The 21,285-nt window shown below is 47.4% G+C and overlaps 1 protein-coding gene across 2 annotated transcripts in view; it reads right to left on the bottom strand.

Moving 5' to 3' along the window:
• The window catches only part of NCAPD2 (non-SMC condensin I complex subunit D2), a 34,854-nt gene that overhangs the window by 1,409 nt on the left and 12,160 nt on the right, over positions 1-21,285 (bottom strand). Inside the window, exons 7-29 of one of the 2 annotated variants that reach the window (XM_003942160.4) lie at positions 17,782-17,909; positions 17,586-17,709; positions 17,255-17,402; positions 15,227-15,424; positions 14,739-14,873; positions 14,555-14,642; positions 14,279-14,459; positions 9,708-9,832; positions 8,788-9,027; positions 7,827-8,001; positions 7,487-7,571; positions 5,350-5,483; positions 4,911-5,043; positions 4,740-4,824; positions 4,496-4,663; positions 3,759-3,931; positions 2,948-3,059; positions 2,745-2,868; positions 2,507-2,662; positions 1,989-2,166; positions 1,802-1,896; positions 1,261-1,341; positions 886-1,069 (exon numbers count right to left, since the gene is read on the bottom strand). In XM_003942160.4, the coding sequence (XP_003942209.2) occupies positions 886-1,069; positions 1,261-1,341; positions 1,802-1,896; positions 1,989-2,166; positions 2,507-2,662; positions 2,745-2,868; positions 2,948-3,059; positions 3,759-3,931; positions 4,496-4,663; positions 4,740-4,824; positions 4,911-5,043; positions 5,350-5,483; positions 7,487-7,571; positions 7,827-8,001; positions 8,788-9,027; positions 9,708-9,832; positions 14,279-14,459; positions 14,555-14,642; positions 14,739-14,873; positions 15,227-15,424; positions 17,255-17,402; positions 17,586-17,709; positions 17,782-17,909 (3,250 nt within the window). Of the gene's footprint in view, positions 1-885; positions 1,070-1,260; positions 1,342-1,801; positions 1,897-1,988; positions 2,167-2,506; positions 2,663-2,744; positions 2,869-2,947; positions 3,060-3,758; positions 3,932-4,495; positions 4,664-4,739; positions 4,825-4,910; positions 5,044-5,349; positions 5,484-7,486; positions 7,572-7,826; positions 8,002-8,787; positions 9,028-9,707; positions 9,833-14,278; positions 14,460-14,554; positions 14,643-14,738; positions 14,874-15,226; positions 15,425-17,254; positions 17,403-17,585; positions 17,721-17,781; positions 17,910-21,285 lie in introns of those variants that run through there. The other variant, XM_074403425.1, reaches the window with a different exon arrangement.

The following is a 21,285-nucleotide window of genomic DNA, read 5'->3' as shown; positions in this document are numbered from 1 at the left end:
ATGATACAGTCTGGAAAAGACAAAGCGATGGTAGCAGTAAAAAAAATCAGTGGTTTCCAGGGGTTGTGGGGAGAGAGACACAGGTAGAGCACGGGATTTTTAGGGCAGTGAAACTCTTCTGTATGATACTGAAATGGTGGATGCATGTCATTACATATGATGAACCCCAATGTAAACCATGACTTTGGGAGACGAGGTGTCCATGTAGGTTCAGCTGTAACACATGGACCATCCTGGTGCAGGAGACTGAAGGTGGGGAAGGCTGTGAGGTATAGGATCAAGGGGTAGATGGGAACCCCCTGTACTTTCTGCTCAATTTTGCTTTGAACCTAAAACTGCTCTGAAAAAGAAAGAAAATCTATTAAAAACAAAGAATTGGATGAGATGCTGCTTTGGTTGTGTTTTTGGAATGAAAAAAAAAAAAAAAAAAAAAAAAAAAGAATTGGGCCCGGCACAGTGGTTCACGCCAGTAATCCCAGCACTTCAGAAGGCCGAGGTGGGCGGATCACGAGATCAAGAGATGGAGACCATCCTGGCCAAAGTAGTGAAACCCCATCTCTACTAAAACATAAAAATTAGCTGGGCATGGTGGCGCGTGCCTGTAGTTCCAGCTACCTGGGAGGCTGAGGCAGGAGAATTGCTTGAAGTGAGAGATCACACCACTGCACTCCAGCCTGGTGCCTGGTAACAGAGCAAGACTTTGTCTCAAAAAAAAAAAAAGAATCAGAGACAAGAAAGATCTGGTCTTGGGTCACTCTGGCAATTTGGTTGCAACCAAGCTGGGGATGAGTAGGACGGGAACGCGACTGCAAGAGCTAGGACGGGCTGCCTAGGGTCAGCAGACGAGGGAACCCGACAGGCGATGGAGTGTCCTGGGCCGCTCACCTTGCCGTCAGGCTTGGCCCCACGTCGCAGCTTGCCCACAACTGACGAAAAAGCACTGAAGATGGACTCATCTGACAGTTTGTCTCCAAAGCAGTCAAAATTGTCAAGCATCTTGCGGAGGCCTCGCTCTGTGAGGGGCAGCTGTGACACACAGTAGGCCAGGTCCCGCTGCTGCCGCTCAGTTCTGCAGACAGGAAGGGCTTCGTGAGGAACTGTGAGATGCAGCTAGCAAAGGCTCAACCTGCCCCATCAGCCTCCCCAGCCCCAGGGATACCAACGGGGAGAGCGGGGGACAGACCGACGGGGTGGGGGACAGGCCTCTCTCCCCTGCAGGGCCCCTCTCAGCACAAAGGAGTCTCAGGGAGGGCAGCGTACCGGGCTGTGCGGAATCGCTGACACAGCTTTTCCACCAGGCTCTCTGTCTGCTTGTCCTTGGTGATGTAGGAGAGGAGCTGCCTGCAGGAAGGGGGACGAGGATGTGTGATGGCCCAGAGCCAGCTCTCCCATCCACTAAGACCAACTCCGGACCCTCCGCAGCACCAGCGTCTTCTCTGATGTGCTGCCATGGCCCCCGCCTGCCTCACCAGTCCCCTTGCCCTGTCCCATTCAGCAGAGAAGGACCCCCCACCTCAGGAATTTTCACTGTGAATGGAAATTAACAGGAACAGCTGCTATGTAGTGAGTGCTATTGTATGCCTGCCACCATGTTAGGAACTTTATCTTATTTAATATTTTCAAGAACTAAGAGTTAAGTATCATGAGCCTCAAAAGAAGTGGAAATAGGCACAGAGAGGCTAAGTTATGGCAAAGGCTGTACAGCTAAAAAGTAGCCAAGGCGGAATTCAAATACAGGTGTGTCTGCTTCCTAAGCCCCTGCTATGTGGAAAATGTGCCCCGAGCGCCCGGGGAGCAATACTTCATGATGGTGTGGAAAGGCTCTTCCTCCACCCCCAGCTCAGGGTCTGACAGGCGGCTGATGATATCTGGAAGGAGATTATAGATTGCGTTGCCCTGTAAGACAGACAGAGCCCTGTTAATTAAAGAGACGAGGTGACCTACATATTCCCTCTGCAGCAAGTCCTCAGTGCCTCTCTGCCTCTCACCTTGTGGGAGAGCTCGTTGAAGAAGTTCTTGGCCAGGGCAGCAATCTGAGGCCCGGGGTCGATGAGCAGCACCGCCATCTCGCTCACCTGCCCCTTCACCTTCACCATGTCCTTGAGGATCAGGTGGGTCATCACCAGCCCCGCTGTTTTCCGCACTTGCTGAGCAGGGTCCCGGAGGCTAGGAATGGAATTGCAGGCTGTCCCCACAGACCAAGACCTCTGGACTATACCCTAACACTGGTAGAAAAGGCCCTCAGCAGGAATCAATTACCCCATGCTACGCCACTCCGGAAGCAGCCAGAAAGCTGTCTAGAGTTGAAAGCTGGAGTGAGGGAAAGAAGAGAAAAGTCAGTCCTACTGGGGTGACTCTTAGCCAGGGGCCTGTATGGGTTAAGTATCAAGCAGATGTTCCAGGAGATGCCAAAGCCTAGGGGAAGAGTCCTGGTGATTCTCACACTGACTCTGAACAGACTCTGGCGCTCTGGGGAACTCCTGCCATGTTGTGAGGGGTCTCTTACCGAGCATATAGATGAGGAGTCCAGGGATCCACCAGATTGGGAAAGCGGATGGCCAGATCCCCAGTGGCAACCATGAGGTTAGACCGGACAATGGGAAGTGGAGACTTTTCTAGCATGGTGAACAGAAGACGAAGCTGGGAGTCACAGAAGGTGGCACTAGGGGCAAGAAGAGGATCATCAGGGGAGCCGTTGTCATCCCCATCTTCCTTGGGAAGGTGATAGCAACCCCAGGGCCTACCTGATCATGCAGAACTTGCCAAGGGCAAGTGCAGCAGCTGCAGAGAGGTCAGGGTTGCTGTAGAGGCCTGGGTTGTTGCAGACTTTAAGCAAGAGTGGAACGAAGGCAGCCAGGGTCTGCTTGCCTGTTGGAAGAGTAACTGCAAGTCTGGGACAGGTTATCTCAGTTGGGGAGAACCTGCTGAGCGCAGCCATTTCTCTTACCATCCAACAGTTCCATCTCGCAGATGCCGCGGATCAGCTCTGTCTCCGTGTCATCTGCCGTTGCTCCAACCAGCCCCAGCTCCTCCTCCATGGTGGTCTCAGAGCTTGCATTCTAAAAGGAATCAAGCCGGGGACTATGGGTAAGTAGAGACAACATTCCCGATTCCAGCCCATACTTTTATTTTGCATGAAGAAAATGAAGAAAGGCAAATTCCACAAAAGCATTTAGGGAATTACCAAATGTGTCTGTAAAGAGAAAAGATGCCTGAATTAAACAGGGAAACAATGAGGTCCCTGTTTGTTCTGAAGTTGCCAAAGTGTGTTTCTACACCTAACTTCCTATAGAGGGTACACAGATGGATCATGTCAGACCTAAGGCTTCAAAGTCACAGAGAAGGTCAGACTTTTCTCCAGTGCTGCAAGGCTCTATCTCTTACTTGTCTGCAAGACATCACTGCCTCTAGTGGAGAGACCACAAGGCCCCAGTGGGGCCAGGCCAGTAACGAAGGCTGGTGGAAAAGGCGGGCGGGTGTGTGCATGTTCTAACAAACCCTGCCTCAGACGAAAAGCCTCTATTTTATGCTGAGGTCTCTAACTCCACACTCTGCGTTTACCTAAATCTTTCCTTCCTGGGTGATCACTGATAGTTTCATCATGTTCACACGAATCTTTCCTAGGGTAGTAGCCACAGAGAGGCAGAAATTCTCCGCTTCATGTAATAGCAGAGGAGCAGATTGCCAGAATGGGATCAGCTCAGTTCTGAGCTGAGGTAATGAAATAAATCTGGGAAGTGCTTAGGACAGTCACACACCTTCGCCTTGGGATCTTTGGTCTTGTGTTCCCGTTCTTCCCGGAGAACTCGGCGCCGACAAAGCTCTCCACTCACTGCCTGCTCCAAGTGGACCAGCTGCTGCAGAGCCACATCCCCCGCCAGGGACAACAGGTTCATCAACATGAAAGTGGGGAGCATTGCGGGGGACTCCTCTGGAGAGAGGGAGAGGAAAGCAGGGCAAAGAGACATCCTTAAGTCCCATCAAGCCTGAATCTGTTTTTTTTTTTTTTTTTTTTGAGCCTGAGTTTTCGCTCTTGTTACCCAGGCCGGAGTGCAATGGCGCGATCTCGGCTCACCACAACCTCCGCCTCCTGGGTTCAGGCAATTCTCCTGCCTCAGCCTCCTGAGTAGCTGGGATTACAGGCACGCGCCACCATGCCCAGCTGATTTTTTGTATTTTTAGTAGAGACGGGGTTTCACCATGTTGACCAGGATGGTCTCGATCTCTCGACCTCGTGATCCACCCGCCTCGGCCTCCCAAAGTGCTGGGATTACAGGCTTGAGCCACCGCGCCCGGCTAATCTGGTTTTTACTGATCTTCCCCTTGCTCACATGCTATTCTAACCAGTGAAGTAGTGAGACATGAGGGTGGGAACTGGCCCAACTTGGACTTGGACAAACAAGGGCCGTTGTAGGAAGTGGTGGCGGCAGTGGCTCCCGGCCCTGTAGGAAAACAGAAGCTGGCTGCCGAAGTAGGTCAGCCCCTGCTCACTTACTCGGGTCCTCCTGACTGGTTCTTTTCTCTTCTAGCTTCTCCAGAGCCTGTTTTGCACAGCCTTGCAATATCTGGGCACAGATCACTTCGGGGCCCTCTGCCAGCTGGTAAATGAGGGTCACTGCCACCTCTTTGAATGGGATCCAGAGTGGGTCTGGGTGGACAAAGCCTGTAGAGGAGAAGGGAGAAGCTGTTCACTGCAACAAAGGGCCCGACTCTGCCCAAGGCCGTTCCTGAGAGCTCACCTTTTGTGACCGTCTCCTGCAGTCGCTCAAACAACCTGTGTTCCTGAGGCAGCCGGAAGGGGGGGTGACGTTTGCCCAGAGAAGGCTGTGGGGAACAAGACAGTGTGGGTGCTTGCACAGGGCGGCCGGGAGGACCTCCGCTCTCCTGAGTTCGGAACCACGCCCACATACCTTTCTCCTGTCGGAGATGTTGGCAATGGCATGGCATACCTGCTGCGCCAGCCTGTAGTCCTGTGGAAACTCTGCATCCAGCCCTATGCTCACCAGTGTGTCTAAATTGCTTCCCACAATTTCTGGCTTTCCTCTAGGGGAAGGAAGCCACAGAGGTCAAGGCAGTTATGGGGGGAAGGGCCAACAGCAATAGGTACTAGTACCCCACACAGTGTCTAGAGCCTTGGCACACTACGGGGAGGCTCTGACACAGGGCCAGCCCCTCGGGCCCTGCTGCTTTACTGGATCCCACTACTTCTGCTAGGCAGGAGGGCTGGTACTCTAATTTCTAACTCACAGCAGAGCTCAGCTGGGCCTCACTGATGACTGAAGGAAAAGGAGCCTTCTCAGAACCCCCTTTGCTCCCCCACCCCACGGCCTGCCGGGGCGGGAGCCTCACCGTGCCATCATGCCGAGAAGCATGACAGAGGAACAGCGTTCCAGAGGAGAGCAGGCGACCTTCTCGGTGGCCCGTTCCCACAGCAGCTGGGTCACTGCCGGTTTCACCTCGTCCTTCTGCACAAACTCGCAGAGCTAAGGAGAAAAGAAAAAGGACTCCAGCCAAAAAAATAACAATCCCTTTATCTTTGGTCCACTTCTCTGAAGACTATATTGAGAACCTGAAGTGGACAAAGGCAGTACTTAGGAATGGAAAAAGAAAGAGGAGGCTCAAAATGTAAAGCAGCGGCTTGAGAGGCCCATCGCTTCCCATCCTCCACTTTTCTACTCTCATGCCTTCGAACCTGTATTTATTCAAGTGACTTACCAAAATTGACCTTTTGAGTTCCATGTGGATCCATAGTTCTAAGTATGGAGATTTCTAACAGATTTTCTTGCCATGACCACAAACTTGACATGTCTAACATGGAAGCCATCATCCATCCTTGCCTTTTCATTTTGCCAATGCTATCAACACTCTCTCCGTTACATGTGCTTAAAATTTCAGTCACCCAATTTTTTTTATACAAATTAGTCACTTAGTCTTGTCTATTTTTCCTTTAAAAATTTGTCTTCCATGAAGCCCATTCTGTAGCAATTTCTCCAGTCCCCAAGTCCAGCCCCTCATTATTGCCCACTCCAGCAGCCTCCACTGGCCTTCCTGTTCCATAGGTCGGTCTCCCCAGCCTCTGCTTCCCCCAGGTCACTTCTGCTGCACCCCAATTTGCAGCTGCTCTCCCCTGCCTCTTGCAGGGCTTCTGCAGGTAACTGGCCTATGACACAGTGGGGCAATCGTCACCAACAGGCTGTTTTCTTTTCTCCAGTGAGGAGAAAAATGTGGCTGGCAGGAATGCTCTTCCCAGCGGGAGCTGGAGGTCAGTGCCACCTCCACTCTTTGTGCCCACAATGCAAATGCTACAAAGCAGAATTGTCTCACTAAAATGCTGGGTGTCTGGCTAACAGTTAAGAGTCCCAGATTCCTGAAGTCATTCAGAGACTTCCACAGTTTGGTCCCAGCCTCCATTCCCAATTTTATTATCTTTTCCAGATGATTTTTTTTTTTTTGAGACAGAGTCTTGCTTTGTCGCCAGGCAGGAGTGCAGTGGTGTAATTTTGGCTCACTGCAACCTCCGCCTCCTGGGTTCAAGCAATTCTCTTGCCTCAGCTTCCCGAGTAGCTGGGACTACAGATGTGAGCCACCATGCCCAGCTACTTTTTATATTTCAGTAGAGATGGGGTTTCACTATGTTGGCCAGGGTGGTCTCGATCTCTTGACCTCGTGATCCACCTGCTTCGGCCTCCCAAAGTGCTGGGATTACAGAAGTGAGTCACCACGCCTGGCCTAATTTTTTTTTTTTGAGATAAGAGTCTCACTCTATCGCCCAGGCTGCAGTGCAGTAGCACAATCTCGGCTGACTGCAACCTCCACCTTCCAGGTTCAAGCAATTCTCCTATCTCAGCCTCCTGAGTAGCTGGGACTACAGGCACCCGCCACCATGCCCGGCTAATTTTTAGCAGAGACATTTCACCATATTGGTCAGGGTGGTCTTGAACTCCTGACCTCAGGTGATCTGCCTGCCTCAGCCTCCCAAAGTGCTGGGATTATAGGCATAAGCCATTGTGCCCAGCCAAGAGTATATTTTCTAAAGCTCTTATTATTGCCCGAGTTTGAATCTCAAACTTTGCCACTAATTAGCTGTAACCAGCTACGTTCTTAAACTTCTCTGTGCCTCAGATTTCTCATTGTAAAATCCAGATAATACTACCTCACAGGGCTGCTGTGAGGATTAAACAAGTTACCGTGAGTAATGTGAGTGCAAGTGCCTGTCATATATTCAATACCGTATGAGCGATGCTGTTATGTTATTGCTATGACAACCATTACCTGTAAAACTTACTCTGGCACTGTATCATATACCTGCTGCACTGCTCTAACGATGTTCTGTGGTTTTTGACTACCAACTGGCAGGCTCCTTTACAGTTGGAAACATGAAAACAAGTCTTATACTTCTTTCTGGGACGAAGTAAATTGAGAAATGCATAGTAATAACTCAATAATACTTGTTGAATGAAGAAAGGAAGAAAGCAGGAAGCCTTACAATTTCCTCAAGACACTGAATGGTCCCAACCGAGGCATCCACTAGCAGCAGAGAGAGATTCTGAATCAAAGCCTGGGCTTTGGCTCTGTGGGAACAGCAGAGATCAGGGGTGATTATAAGACTGGGAAGCTGAACTTGTCAAATAGTGATTAGGGCTATCCCACCAGTGTCAAATAACTGCTTTCCCTGGGAACCCAGCCCCACTCAAGCCCCATTATGATGGACTGCTTATGGATCTGAAGTCCTCTGGAGAAATGTACCTCTTCCTTTAGGAGACAAGGGGAGTGCTGTGAGAAGCTGACCTTGGAAAAGTCAGCAAAGGCAAAAGCACCCCACATACCTGGCAGAGTCCCCTTTGGGATTGAGGTAGAGTTGGCGGTAGGCATTAAGCACAGCTTCCCGGACACCAGGCTCCTTAGACCAGATGAGAGGCAGCATGCGGCGCACCCCAAACAGGGCCTGGGGCACCCCAAATTGGAAGACCATCACAAAGAATTCAATCACCTCCTGCACCACTGAGAGAACACGTACAAATGTCACCCATCTACTTGGTAAAACTTCCCCAATACCTAAAGACAGAACCTTTCTGAATGTAGCAAGATGCAAGCGGAGGCCTTCCTCGCTTTCCCTGAGAATGTCGACTCCTCCTATAATGCCTTATCATGAAATTCTACACGAATTACAATGTATAAGCTGTAAGTGGCTAGAGGAAGCAAATAGAAATAAAAAGCACTGCCTTTTTTTTTTTTTAAGACACGGGTTCTTATTCTGTTGCTCCGGCTGGACCGCAGTGGCATGACCATAGCTCACTGCAGCCTCAAACTCCTAGGCTCAAGCAATCCTCCTGCCCCAGCCTTCCAGGTAGTTGGAACTACAGGTGCATGTCATCACGCCAAGCTAATTTTTGTTTCTTTGTAGAAATGGGGTCTTGCTATGTTGCCCAGGCTGGTCTCAAACTCTGGGCCTCAACCTGTCCTCCTGCTTTGGCCTCCCCATGTGTTGGGATTACAGGCAGAAGCCATTGCACCCAACTGAGAACTCCTGCCTTTTAAAGGAGTAGATAAGATATATCAATAAAATATGGGCAGGAACTCCAAGATCCATGGCTGGGTACAGTGGCTCACACCTGTAATACCAGCACTTTGGGAGGCTGATGCAGAAGGATCATCTGAGCCCAGGAGTTTGAGACCAGCTTGGCCAACATAGGAAGACTCCATCTCTATTATTAATAAAAATTTAAAAAATTTTAAAAATACAAAAGAAGCCCAAGCCTGTTCTTACAGAAGAGGACTCTGGCATACCTGTAGTTGTGTTTTCATACATCATCTTGCTGATGATGCCAATGGCCTCCGTAATCTTCCGGGAGAAGCTGTAGGCATCCTGCAGATACTGTACCAGCATCTCCTGCTTCACCAGTTCGTCATTCCTCCTCGATTCCTCAGGCTCTGACACACTGGGTTTGTTTTTACGGACAGTCTGTCCTGTGACCATGTTTCCTGTAGACTCCCGGGGATTCTTTTCTTGTGTGGAAGCTGCTGGGCCTAAGGAGTCAGAGAAGTACAGGATGGTTTCGTTCAAGGGGATACAGGGGAATCCAACAGCTGTCAGCATCCCTGGATATTTATTTATTTTCCTTCTTTTTTCCTCTGGGAATGGGGGTCTCACTCTGTTGCCCAGGCTGTGCAGTGGCATGATCACTGCTCACTATAGCCTCAACTTCGCTGGGCTCAGGTGATTCTCTCACTTCAGCCTTCCAAGCTGGGACTACAGGCGTATGCCACCACACCTGGCTAATTATTTTGGTATTTCTTGTAGAGATGGGGGTTTTGCCATGTTGCCCAAGCTGATCTTGCACTTCTGGGCTCAGGCGATCCTCCTGCCTTGGCCTCCCAAAGTGCTAAGATAACAGGCATAAGCCACCACACCTGGCCCTAGATATTTCTTTCCACAATGTGAAGATATGAAATGAGAACCTATTCTAAAATATCTTAATTTCTCAAAAACCATACCTAAAGCCCTCTATGTTCTAGACAGTCACCCTGTGACTATCAATCTTAGGTCCATGGGCTGCTTCCATTCCAGAGCAGAAGCAATGCCAATTCATCTCTGGGCCCTTTCAGCACCAGGTTCTTAACCAGGCCAATGGATGGCATAAAGTAAATGCTCAGTTAAGTATTAGTTGATGTGTGCTGTTTATTGACTGAAGAAGGAAAATGATTACCTTTGAAGATAATTCCTAAGATATTCAAGAGCCTGGTCTCCTCTGACCCCTCTGAGTCTACATGACTGAAGGGCTCGGACTCCTGGAAGTGTCCTGTGGCTTCTCGAGTGAGAATGATGGCCTGTCTGAAAGAACACCAGCCTGTCAGCATCCAGAAGAATGTCACTGCATTTGTAAGGGAGCTTACCTCATGATTCTATCAAGTCCCTGGACCTACTGCCCAGAGAATAGGGGCTCTTAACATGCTTAAAAAGTTGTGTAACACCTACTAAGGGGTAGGGTTCAAAACACTTTTCCTATTTTCTTTCGCAATTGTTCATTTGCAAACACTTTTCCTATTTCTGAAGCTACACGGCATCACTAGTATTCAAAAAAATGCCAATAAGGCTTTTTAAAGCTTTAAAATCAGAAACCTACTCCAAACACCTGTTTAAAAACTTTCCTAAGTTTAGAAACAATAAACCTTCAATAATTAGTTAATTCAGGCACATCCATACAATAAGATTCTATGTAGCCGTAAAAAATAATGGGGACACGTGAGTCCATGAATTTGAGATCAGCCTGGGCAACACAGGGAGACCCATCTATACAAAAAGTAAAAAAGGTTAGCCGGGTGTGATGGTGTGCACCTGTGCGCTCAGCTATTTAAGGGAGCGGAGGTGGGCGGATCACTTGAGCCTGGGAGATCAAAGATGCAGTGAGTTGTGATCATACCATTGTACTCCAGCAGGGGCAACAGAGTGAGACCCTCTCTCTCTCTCTCAAAAAAAAAAAAAAAAAAAAAAAAAAAAAGGAGAGTGGGAAACTATTTATGTATAAATTTATTATTTTTTTAGAGACAGTCTTGTTCTATCACGCAGGCTGAAGTGTAGTGGCATGATCTTGGTGCACTACAACCTCCACTTCCTGGGTTCAAGTGATTCTCATGCCTCAGCTCCTAAAATAGCTTGGATTACAGGTATGTGCCACCACACTGGCCAATATTTGCAATTGTAGTATGGGGTTTTGCCATGTTGGCCAAGCTGGCCTCCAACTCCTGGCCTCAAGAGATCCACCAGCCTCAGGCTCCCAAAGTACTGGGATTACAGGCGTGAGCCACCGCGCCCGGCCATGTATAATTTTTTTTCTTTTTCTGAGATGGAGTCTTGCTCTGTCACCCAGGCTGGAGTGTAGTAGAACAATCTTGGCTCACTGCATCTCTGCCTCCTGGGTTCAAGCGATTCTCCTGCCTCAGCCTCCCAAGTAGCTGGGATTACAGATGCGCACCACCACACCTGGCTAATTTTTGTATTTTTAGTAGAGACAGGGTTTCACCATGTTGGCTGGGCTGGTCTTGAATTCCTGATCTTGTGATCCGCCTGCCTCGACCTTATAAAGTGCTGGAATTACAGGTGTGAGCCACCGCACCCAGCCATAAATATTTTAAGAAACCACTGAGACACATAGTTAAGTGAAAAGAGCAAGATGGTAGATCAATGGGTAGAGAATTCTTTTTTTTTTTTTTTTTGAGATGGAGTTTCGCTCTTGTTACCCAGGCTGGAGTGCAATGGCGCGATCTCGGCTCACCGCAACCTCCACCTCCTGGGTTCAGGCAATTCTCCTGCCTCAGCCTCCTAAGTAGCTCAGATTACAGGCATGTGCCACCATGCCCAGCTACTTTTTTTTGTATTTTTAGTAGAGACGGGGTTTCACCATGTTGCCCAGGATGGTCTCGATCTCTTGACCTCGTGATCCACCTGCCTCGGCCTCCAAAAGTGCTGGGATTACGGGCTTGAGCCACCGCGCCCGGCCGAGAATTCTATCAGTTATGCAAAAGGGGGATAAAAGAAAACGTTTGTCTGCATGTTACTTTCTTCTTGCCATGTTGTCCAGGCTGGTCTCAAACTTGTGGGCTCAAGCAATCTTCGGCTCAGTCTCCCAAAGCGTTGAGATTACAGGTGTGAGCCACCCCACCTAGCCCCAATTAATTATTAACATTGCCTTCCTGTGGGAAGGGGAACTAAGTGGCTGGGAAATAGGTTTGGAGGGGACTTTTCGGGGCATGCCCTTTTGTGATTTTAAATTTTGCACCATGTAAATGTACTGTACTACCTAATTTTTTAAAAGTATATTTCAGCTTTTAACAAAGTTGTTTTAAAAAACAATCATTTAGGCCAGGCGTGGTGGCTCACGCCTGTAATCTAAGCACTTTGGAAGCCAAGGCGGACGGATCACCTGAGGTTGGGAGTTCAAGACCAGCCTGACCAACAGGGTGAAACCCCTTCTTCTTTTTTTTTTTTTTTATTTTTTATTATTTTTTTATTTTTTTGAAACCCCTTCTTAAAAAAAAAAAAAAAAAAAAAAAATCATTTAAGTCAGGCCCAGTGGCTTATGCCTGTAATCCCAGCACGTTGAAAGGCCAAGGTGGGCATATCCCTTGAGTCCAAGAGTTTGAGAACAGCCTGGGTAACATGGCAAAACCCCATCTCTACAAAAAAAATACAAAAAACTTAGCCAGGCGTGGTGGTGCACATCAGTAGTCCTAGCTATCCGGGAGGCTGAGGGGGGAGGAACACATGTGCCCAGGAGGTGGAGGCTACAGTGAGCTCTGATTGTGCCACTGCACTCTAGTATAGGTGACGGAGTGAAACCTCGTCTCAAAAAGAATAAATAAAATTAAATTAAAATTAAAAAGTTTTATTCTAAGCCAAGTGCGGTGGCATTCACCTATAGTCCCAGTTAGTACTTGGGAGGCTATTGGAGGAGGATCACGTCAACCCAGAAATTCAAGTTCAGCCTGGGCAACAAAGGCCCTGACTCTATTAATTTTAAAAAAAAAAAAAAAGAAAAAGAAAGTTTTATAACAATGCATGTTTAAATTTGTAACTGCAGGCAATACAGCTCCTCTGGATTTGTAATCTGAATACTTGGGGCCAGCTCTGCTATTTACTAGCTGTTTGTGACAGTCAAGTTATCTAACTTGATTTGTTTTTCCTTATCTGCAAGATGGGGAAGACAATCTGGTGATACCAGCTACCCCCAAAATTGTAGGCAGAAACCTTAAAGTTACACAAAGTTAAAGCAGACAATACAAAATGCAGAGAAGAAACGCTGCTGTTTGTGAGGCAAAAAACTTAGTTATTAAGAATTTAACCTCCAGCATCTACTGCTGAGGATTTCTGAAGTAGGGGCGAAATCTTTACCATGAGAAGAAACCTTCTTCCAGCTGGGCCTGGTGGCTCATGCCTGTAATCCTGACACTTTGGGAGACCAAGGTGGGCAGGCTGCTTGGGTCCAGGAGTTTGAGACCAGCCTGTGCAACTTGGCAAAACCCTGCTTCTACCAAAAATATAAAAATTAGCCAGGCTACTCGGGAGGCTAATGTGGGAGACAGCTTGAGCCCTGGCAAGTTGAGGCCACAGAGAGAGGCTGCAGTGAGCTGTGATCGTGCTACTGCACTCCAGCCTGGGCAACAGTGAGATCCTGTCTCCATACAACCAACCAACCAACCCTCCCTCTTCTAATTGACAGGAGAAGATATTAGTTTACTTGGTGGAAGATGCAATTCTAAAACTATAGTCTCTATTTTTGCTTTAGCAAAATAAAAAGAGGACACTAAAGAGACATAAGGGAGTCACAGGGCAAACAAGCCACTCTCTAGCCTTTTAAAAACAGCCCCGTTAGGTAAAGAATTAAATAAATAACAAATACCTTGTGGCTGAGGTTTAGGAATACTTGCTGGCAGCTGGACGCAGTGGCTCACGCCTGTAATCCCAGCACTTTGGGAGGCTGAGGCGGGCAGATCACCTGAGATCCAGACCAGCCTGGCCAACATGGTGAAACCCCATCTCTACTAAAAATACAAAAATTAGCTGGGTGTGGTGGTGTGTGCCTGTAGTCCCAGCTACTTGGGAGGCTGAGGAACGAGAATTGCTTGAACCCAGGAGGCTGAGGTTGCAGTGAGCCGAGATCGTGCAACTGTACTCCATCCAGCCTGGGCAACAGAGTGAGACTCTGTCTCAAAAAAACAAAACAGAACAAAAAAAACCACAACTTGTTGACAGCTATAAGGGCTTTTGTTGTTAAGCTGTTCTGAAGTTTTAGAGTCACAAAAACACTAGGAGAAATCTTTTCTCTAAGATCAGGATTCACAGGAGGTTTGAAGATTAAGGTAGTATTAGGCAAGTTTGATATTAGCTCATGAAATTTAGAATTAGAAAGTCATTAATGATCATAAGATCTAATCAATTTCTTATTTTACAGATAATGAAAAAGGCCCAAAAATTCAAGCAACTTATTCAAGATCATACAATTAGAACTTACAAACTTATAGGCTCTCTTCTTCAGTTGAAGGAGGACTAAGGTTTGATAATACTGTTAACATTTAATTGTTTCAGTAGTTTCTTGAAACATTTATAAAGTAGAAACACATGCTTAATTGTGGACTATGCCTATCTACATGGAAACATCTACCATCATCTGGTGGCAGCATATCTGAGTGCAGTTCATTTCAAAGAAACATTAGGTTAGTTTCTCAAAAGTTAACTCTAAGCATAAACAGATCATGACGAATATCCCACTGTTTTGCCTACTTGTAACTAGCCTTGGCAAGCAGTTGATAGATGCGTCCTTTCACCTCTTCAGTGGTCTCTGTATTGGCAATTTGCTCAGGAATCTCCTCCTCTCCCTGGGGAAGCTGGAGAAGCTGCTGCAGGGTAGACTTCAACTCTGGCAGCATGGCTTCCCACTCCTCCTCTGGGTCCAGCACTGCAGCTGAATGACAGTCTCGCTTAGTCTCTTTCACGGGGGTTTCTGACTGCAAGGAGAAGCCTGTCTGGGGTTCGGACTCCAAGGCAGTAACTACTTACAAGCAGCTGCAGTTCGCCTCTGGGCCCTCATCTCCTGCAATTTCTGGGTCTCCTTCTGCAGTGGTCCAGCAAGGTCAGTATCACTAAGCTATCAGGCAAAATGAATAGCAGGGTCAGTAAATTACATAATTTCATCCCTGTTTCCATTTAATTCCTTCTCTTTTGGTGGACCAAGTCTACTTACCTTGCAGGAAAAAGGATTATTGGCTAGAAAACTGGCCAGCAGCTGGATGGCATTTTTACAGACTAGCACTGACTTGTCTGCCAGACGTCCCACAGCTAAAGCCACCACTGCCTGGAAACGTGTCAGGGGGAGAGCCTGTGTAGAGGGGGAAGGGAAGAACCTGCTCAAGTCCCACATCATCCATTTTGTTCAAGATGAGTTGAAGCGTACTCCAAACTGAGCTACTCACTCACTCTAAAAAACCTTTCTACAGAATATAAATTAGGAGTACTGCTTGTAGTGACAAGACACTTTGGAGTCCTTAAAGGGAGCCAGGTATCCTTGTCCTTGGTAGATGAGGGCTTTATTACTGATAATAAAAAAGTGAATTCTAGACTTCTTTGGGCAGATATTTACCTTCAACACTGGATTCTTCTTTACGCTGGTATATAGAGGCCTACCAGATGTCTTTGCCACATAGAAGGCTGCTTACCTATGTGGCTGCTTACCTTCTGCTGGACAATTCGGGTGAAGAGCTGCAAAACACGGCTCCGCACAAAGGAGTTGACATCATGGCCGTGGGCTTGTAAAGTATCCAGGAACTGGTCTCTGGTGTCTCGGGCTGCTTCCTCCAGCTGATCGCCATTCAGAACCTGCAGTACCATCTCTGCCATGGCTGCCAGCACAGCATTACGCATCATGTAATTCTAAGAGAGAGGTGCATAGAGGGGATAAGGCCTTTAGTTGAGGCAAAGCTTGCTTGTGTTTGGCCGCAGCTTTTCCGATTAACTGCCTAGGTATTCAATCCTGAGGTCACAGAAAAAAGCCGAATCCCAAAGAGGAGTTCTTGCTCAGAGAATGCTGGAACAAACAGGTGCCAAAAACAGTTTTTTCTCATAGGACTCACACAGGAAAGCATGGCAGTAGTAATCACATCCACTCACCAACACATACTTGAAAAGCATTTATGACTACCCTTCAGCTGATCTCACAGCCTTTGTTGTTCTTTTTTTTTTTTTTTTTGTGATGGTCTTACTCTGTTGCCCAAGCTGGAGCACAGTGGTGCGATTTTGGCTCACTGCAACCTCTGCCTCCTAGGTTTAAGCGATTCTTCTGCCTTAGCCTCATGAATAGCTGGGACTACGGGCGCCTGCTAATTTTTGTATTTTTAGTAGAGACACGGTTTCACCATGTTGGCCGGGCTGGTTTCGAACTCCTGACCTCATAATCTGCCTGCCTTGGCCTCCCAAAGGACTGGGATTACAGGCGTGAGCCACTGCTCCTGGCTGTTTTGTTTTTTGAGATGGAGTCTTGCTTTGTCACCCAGGCTGGAGTGCAGTGGTATTATCTTGGCTCATTGTAACCTCCATTTCCCGGGTTGAAGCAATCCTCCCACTTCACCCTCCTGCTAGCTAGGGTTATAGGCATGTGCAACCATGCCCAGCTAATTTTAAAAATATTTTTAGTAGAGACCAGGTTTCACTATGTTGGCCAGGCTAGTCTTGAACTCCTGACCTCAAGCGATCCACCCACCTCAGCCTCCCTTAAGTGTTAGGATTACAGGCGTGAGCCACCAAACCCGGCCTCAAAGCCTTTGATTCTTACTAATAAATATCCCCTCCGTTTCCTCCCACTCTCCTTCCAATGCTTTACTGACAGAAAATGAGGCAGAAACATGGAAATCAGCCTTAGGGTGCCAGGAAGTCCAATACATAATCTGATGGAGAAGCAGGATTAACGTTTTGCCAGGCCAAGAACCAGAAAATAGGGTCCTGCACAAAAAGTAAATTAGATGAATATGTGGACAGTCTTGGTCCTTGACATTCACCTAGGAGTACCTAACATCAGTTTTGGAATCATCCAGTTAGCATTCAGGGATGAGAGAGAATTGAGAGAGATGACATGGGTTGATTTGCCAGTTGGTGGGAAGATGCTTTATCCTGAGAAATAGACAGGACTCAATCAAAGCTCAAGGCTAGGCATGGCAGTGCCAGTAATTCCAGCACTTTGGGAGGCTGAGGCAGGAGGGTTGCTTGAGACCAGGAGTTTGAGACTAGCCTGGGCAATATGGCAAGATTCCATCTCTACAAAAAAATAAAAAAATGAGTTAGGCATGGTAGTATGTGGCTGAAGTCCCAGCTACTTGGAAGGTAAGGTGGGAGGACTGCTTGAGGCCAGGAATCGAGGCTGCAATGAGCTATAATTGCACCACTGTACTCCAGCATGGGCGACAGAGCCAGACTCTGCCTCCAATAAATAAACCAAAGCTGAGTTGCTCTTAACTAGACTTAAGCTGCAGAAATGTCATCTCTCCTACCAGAACTGGATAAAAGCAATGTGAATTCAAAGATTAGATTAATAGAATAAAGAGCACCTTATTCAACAAACTTGACCTGCTTCTCTACAGAAAGGAATGTCACAATGATAAATCTAGACAACTTGTCAAAGCTACTTTCTTGTTCTGTTAAGAAACAGCCTTTCAACACTGGACTTCAAATCCCCGGAAGAAGCTTAGAGATCCCTAGGGGACCACCTACCTCTCCTTCCAGGTGATCTAGCAAAATGCACATGTTAGACATCAGGATAGCTGGGACACGTTCTGCTAATTCTGTCAGGAATGCTGCAAAGCCCTTTGTCCCTGCAGGATCTCGACTCAACTCTTGGGGACACTTTTGTCCAATCTCTCTACACAGAGAAGAAAACAGCCACAGCAACATAGCTCAATTATTCAGTTCCCAGTAAGGGAAGGTAAGACAGGTATCTAACATCTGAAGGAAGCTACTGTTGCACAGACAATATATTTCCAATCTTTCTTTATTCCCTCCCCGAAGAAAATGAGCATGAGAAACTTTGAGATGGAAGAGTCACCTTACAATCTCTCCCACTATGCTCTTCATTCCATAGTGAGTTGCCCATAGACTCACAGCTGTGACCAGTACAGATGCCAGGTGTTCAAAGTGCTGCAGCATCTGGATGATCTTCACCGTGGCACCTGTGGAAGCACTAAACATGAGAAATTATGGGCAAAATGAAAAAAGGCAGGGCAAAGTGATAGGTAACTTACTGAGCATATGGTTGTAACGGGTCAGGGCTACACCAAGCAGGTGTGTTATGGCTTCCCGAGTGGGGCGGTTCTTCTGGTGACTAATAGTGGGATTCTCCAGAAGGCGGTAGCAACAGCCAGTAACCAAACTGCGAAAGGAAGAGTTTGAGATGATGAAAACAGCTGTCTGGATCCACTTATATTGGCGGCCTGCCCTGCCTCACTCATTCCATTCCCACTGCTCCCAAACTCAGCGTCTTCTAGTTTTCTTTATTCTAGCTATGACCTTCTATACCAGGTTGCTTTGCTTTGCTTTGCTGACCCCACTGAGGTACTCCTTCCTTCAAGATTACCAACTTGCAATCAGTTGTAATGCTGAGAAAGAATCTGGATATATGATAAAAGTACAACAAAGTCACCAGTGACTTCTCATTCCTAAATATAACAACTGATTCAATCCTCATCTCAATTGATCTTTCACAGCTGCATGTGATACAGTTACTCTTTCTTCTTGAAATAAATGCTTCATCTGGCTTCCAGGACACAAGAACAAGACTCCTTTCTCAGTCTCTTTGGCTAGTTCCTCACACTCTTTTTTTTTTTGAGACAGTGTCTGCTTCTGTTGCCCAGGCTAGAGTGCAGTGGCACGATCACAGCTCACTGCATCCTTGACCTCCTTGTAGCTCAGGTGATGCTCCCACCTCAGCCTCCACCATGCCCAGCTAATTTTCCTATTTTTTGTAGAGACACAATTTCACTACGTTGCCCAGGCTGATCTCAAACTCCTGGCTCAAGCGATCGTCCTGCCTCAGCCTCCCAAAGTGCTAGGATTATAGGCGTGAGAGCCGTGCACCCAGCTTCCTCACTCTTAATTAATGCTGGAGTGGCCTAGGGTACCAGTTCTTGGATTTCTACTCTCTTTTGGCTACACTTACTGATTTCATTCAGTCTCACAGCTTTGAATACTATTATATTCCCAAATGTGTTATCCCTAGCTCAGACCTCTCTCCTGAAGTGCAGATCTATATATTCAACAGCCGAATCTGACAACTTTATGTGGCTGTCTAATAAACACCTCAAACTTTGTGTGTCCAAAACAGAACTTCTGATCTTCCTCCCCATACACCTATTCACAGCCTTCTCCTTATCTCAGTTACCAGTAACTTTAGTCTTCCAAATGCTCAGGCCAAAACCCGGGAGAGTCATCCTTCATTGGACTCTCCCTCACACCTCACACCTAGTCTGTTAGCAAATTCTGTAAGCTCCACCTTAAGGAAAAAGTATAGAACCCAATTACTTCTCCCCATTTCCACTGCCATGCCTTGGTCTAAGAGACCATCATCTCTTGCTTGAGTTACTGGAAAAGCCTCTTAACAGGTCTCTGGCTTCCCCTTTCCCTCCATAGTTTATTTCAATATAACAGCTAGGATGGCCCTGTTAAAGTACAAGTCAGGCCAGGCGGGCGCGGTGGCTCAAGCCTGTAATCCCAGCACTTTGGGAGGCTGAGGCGGGTGGATCATGAGGTCGAGAGATCGAGACCATCCTGGTCAACAAGGTGAAACCCCGTCTCTACTAAAAATACAAAAAATTAGCTGGGCATGGTGGTGCGTGCCTGTAATCCCAGCTACTCAGGAGGCTGAGACAGGAGAATTGCCTGAACCCAGGAGGCGGAGGTTGCAGTGAGCCGAGATCGCGCCATTGCACTCCAGCCTGGGTGACAAGAGCGAAACTCCGTCTCAAAAAAAAAAAAAAAAAAGTACAAGTCAGGTCACCTCACTGCCCTGCTTGGAAATCCCAGGGCTCCATCTCACTCTGAGGAAATGCCAAAGACACCTTGACGGCCCACAAGAACCTGCGGTCTGGCTCCCCACTGCTCCCATGGCCTCACAGCCTAGCCCTCTTCCCCGTTCTCAGCTGTCAGCTCTCTGGCATCCTTGCTATTGCTAGTACATGCTGGACACACTCCCTCCTCAAGGTCTTCACATTTGCTGTTCCTTTTCCTTGTCCTTGCTATTCCTCCACATATTCTCACAGGCCTCATTCACCTCCTCTGGGTCTTTGCTCAAATGTCACCATCTCAAAGAAGTCTTATTAGAGTAGCTGATTGATTGATCTGAGTTTTTTTTTTTTTTTTTTTGAGACAGGATTTTGCTCTTGTTGTCAAGGCTGGAGTGCAATGCTGTGATCTCAGCTCACTGCAACCTCCACCTCCTGGGTTTAAGTGATTCTCCTGCCTCAGCCTCAAGTAGCTGGGATTACAGGCACTCGCCATGACACCCAGCTAAGCTGTGTGTGTGTTTTAAAGTAGAAATAGGGTTTCATCATGTTGGCCAGGATGGTCTTGACTCCTGATCTCAGGTGACCCACCTTCCTTGGCCTCCCAAAGTGCTGGGATTATAGGTGTGAGCTACAGCGTCTGGCCTAGATAGAGTAGCTGATTTAAAAATCACAACCTTCTTCCATCAAACTTATTTTACTTATTTTAAAAATAGACTCTATAGTACAGAATCTAAGAGGGCAGAAACTTTTGTTTCCAGTGCCTATAATGGTGCCAGCTGCACAACTAGGAGATTCTCAGTAAATACTGTTTTAGGAATAAATAAATTGACATTTAGAGATAAAAGGAATTCATATGACTTTCTAACATTTCATTATCCAATTCTTAGCAACTCCATGTTATGGTGATACTTTTATTACATATAGAACTGAGGGGTGATATAATCCCAGCACTTTGGGAGGCAGAGGTAGGCGGATCAAAAGGTCAGGAGTTCAAGACCAGCCTGATCAACATGGTGAAACCCTGTCTCTACTAAAAATACAGAAAATTAGCCAGGTGTGGTGGCGCGTGCCTGTATTCCCAGTTACTTGGGAGGCTAAGATAGGATAATTGCTTGAACCTGGGCGGTGGAGGTTGCAGCGAGCTGAGATCATGTCACTGCACTCCAGCCTGGGCGGTAGAGTGAGCCTCCATCTCGAAAAAAAGAGAAAAGAACTAACCAAGTAAGGACATGGCGGCAGGCACCTGTAGTCCCAGCTACTCGGGAGGCTAAGGCTGCAGTGAGCTGAGATCACACCACTGCACTCCAGCCTGGGCCGCAGAGACTCTGTGTGGAAAAAAGAAGGACTAAGGGATGAAATGAAGCATTAAAGGCAGATCAGCCGGGCGCCGGGGCTCAGGCCTGCAATCCCAGCACTTTGGGAGGCTGAGGCAGGTGGATCACCTGAGGTCAGGAGTTCCAGACCAGCTTGGCCAACATGGAGAAACTCATCTCTACTAAAAATATGAAAATTAGCTGGGTGTGGTGACAGGCGCCTGTCATCCCAGCTACTCGGGAAGCTGAGGCAGGAAAATCACTTGAACCCAGGAGGTGGAGGTTGCGGTGAGCTGAGATCGTGCCATTGCACGCCAGCCTGGGTGACAAGAGCGAAACTTCATCTCAAAAAAAAAAAAAAAAAAAAAAAGGGCATATCTAGCAATAGAGCCTCACTCTCACAGCTCAGTATTATCTGTAGCCATCCTCGCTA

This window comes from Saimiri boliviensis, chromosome 7 (assembly GCF_048565385.1).
Source record: "Saimiri boliviensis isolate mSaiBol1 chromosome 7, mSaiBol1.pri, whole genome shotgun sequence".
NCBI lineage: Eukaryota > Metazoa > Chordata > Mammalia > Primates > Cebidae > Saimiri > Saimiri boliviensis.
The sequence above is the reverse complement of the archived record's forward strand: the minus strand, read 5'-3'. Positions and strand labels throughout refer to the sequence as shown.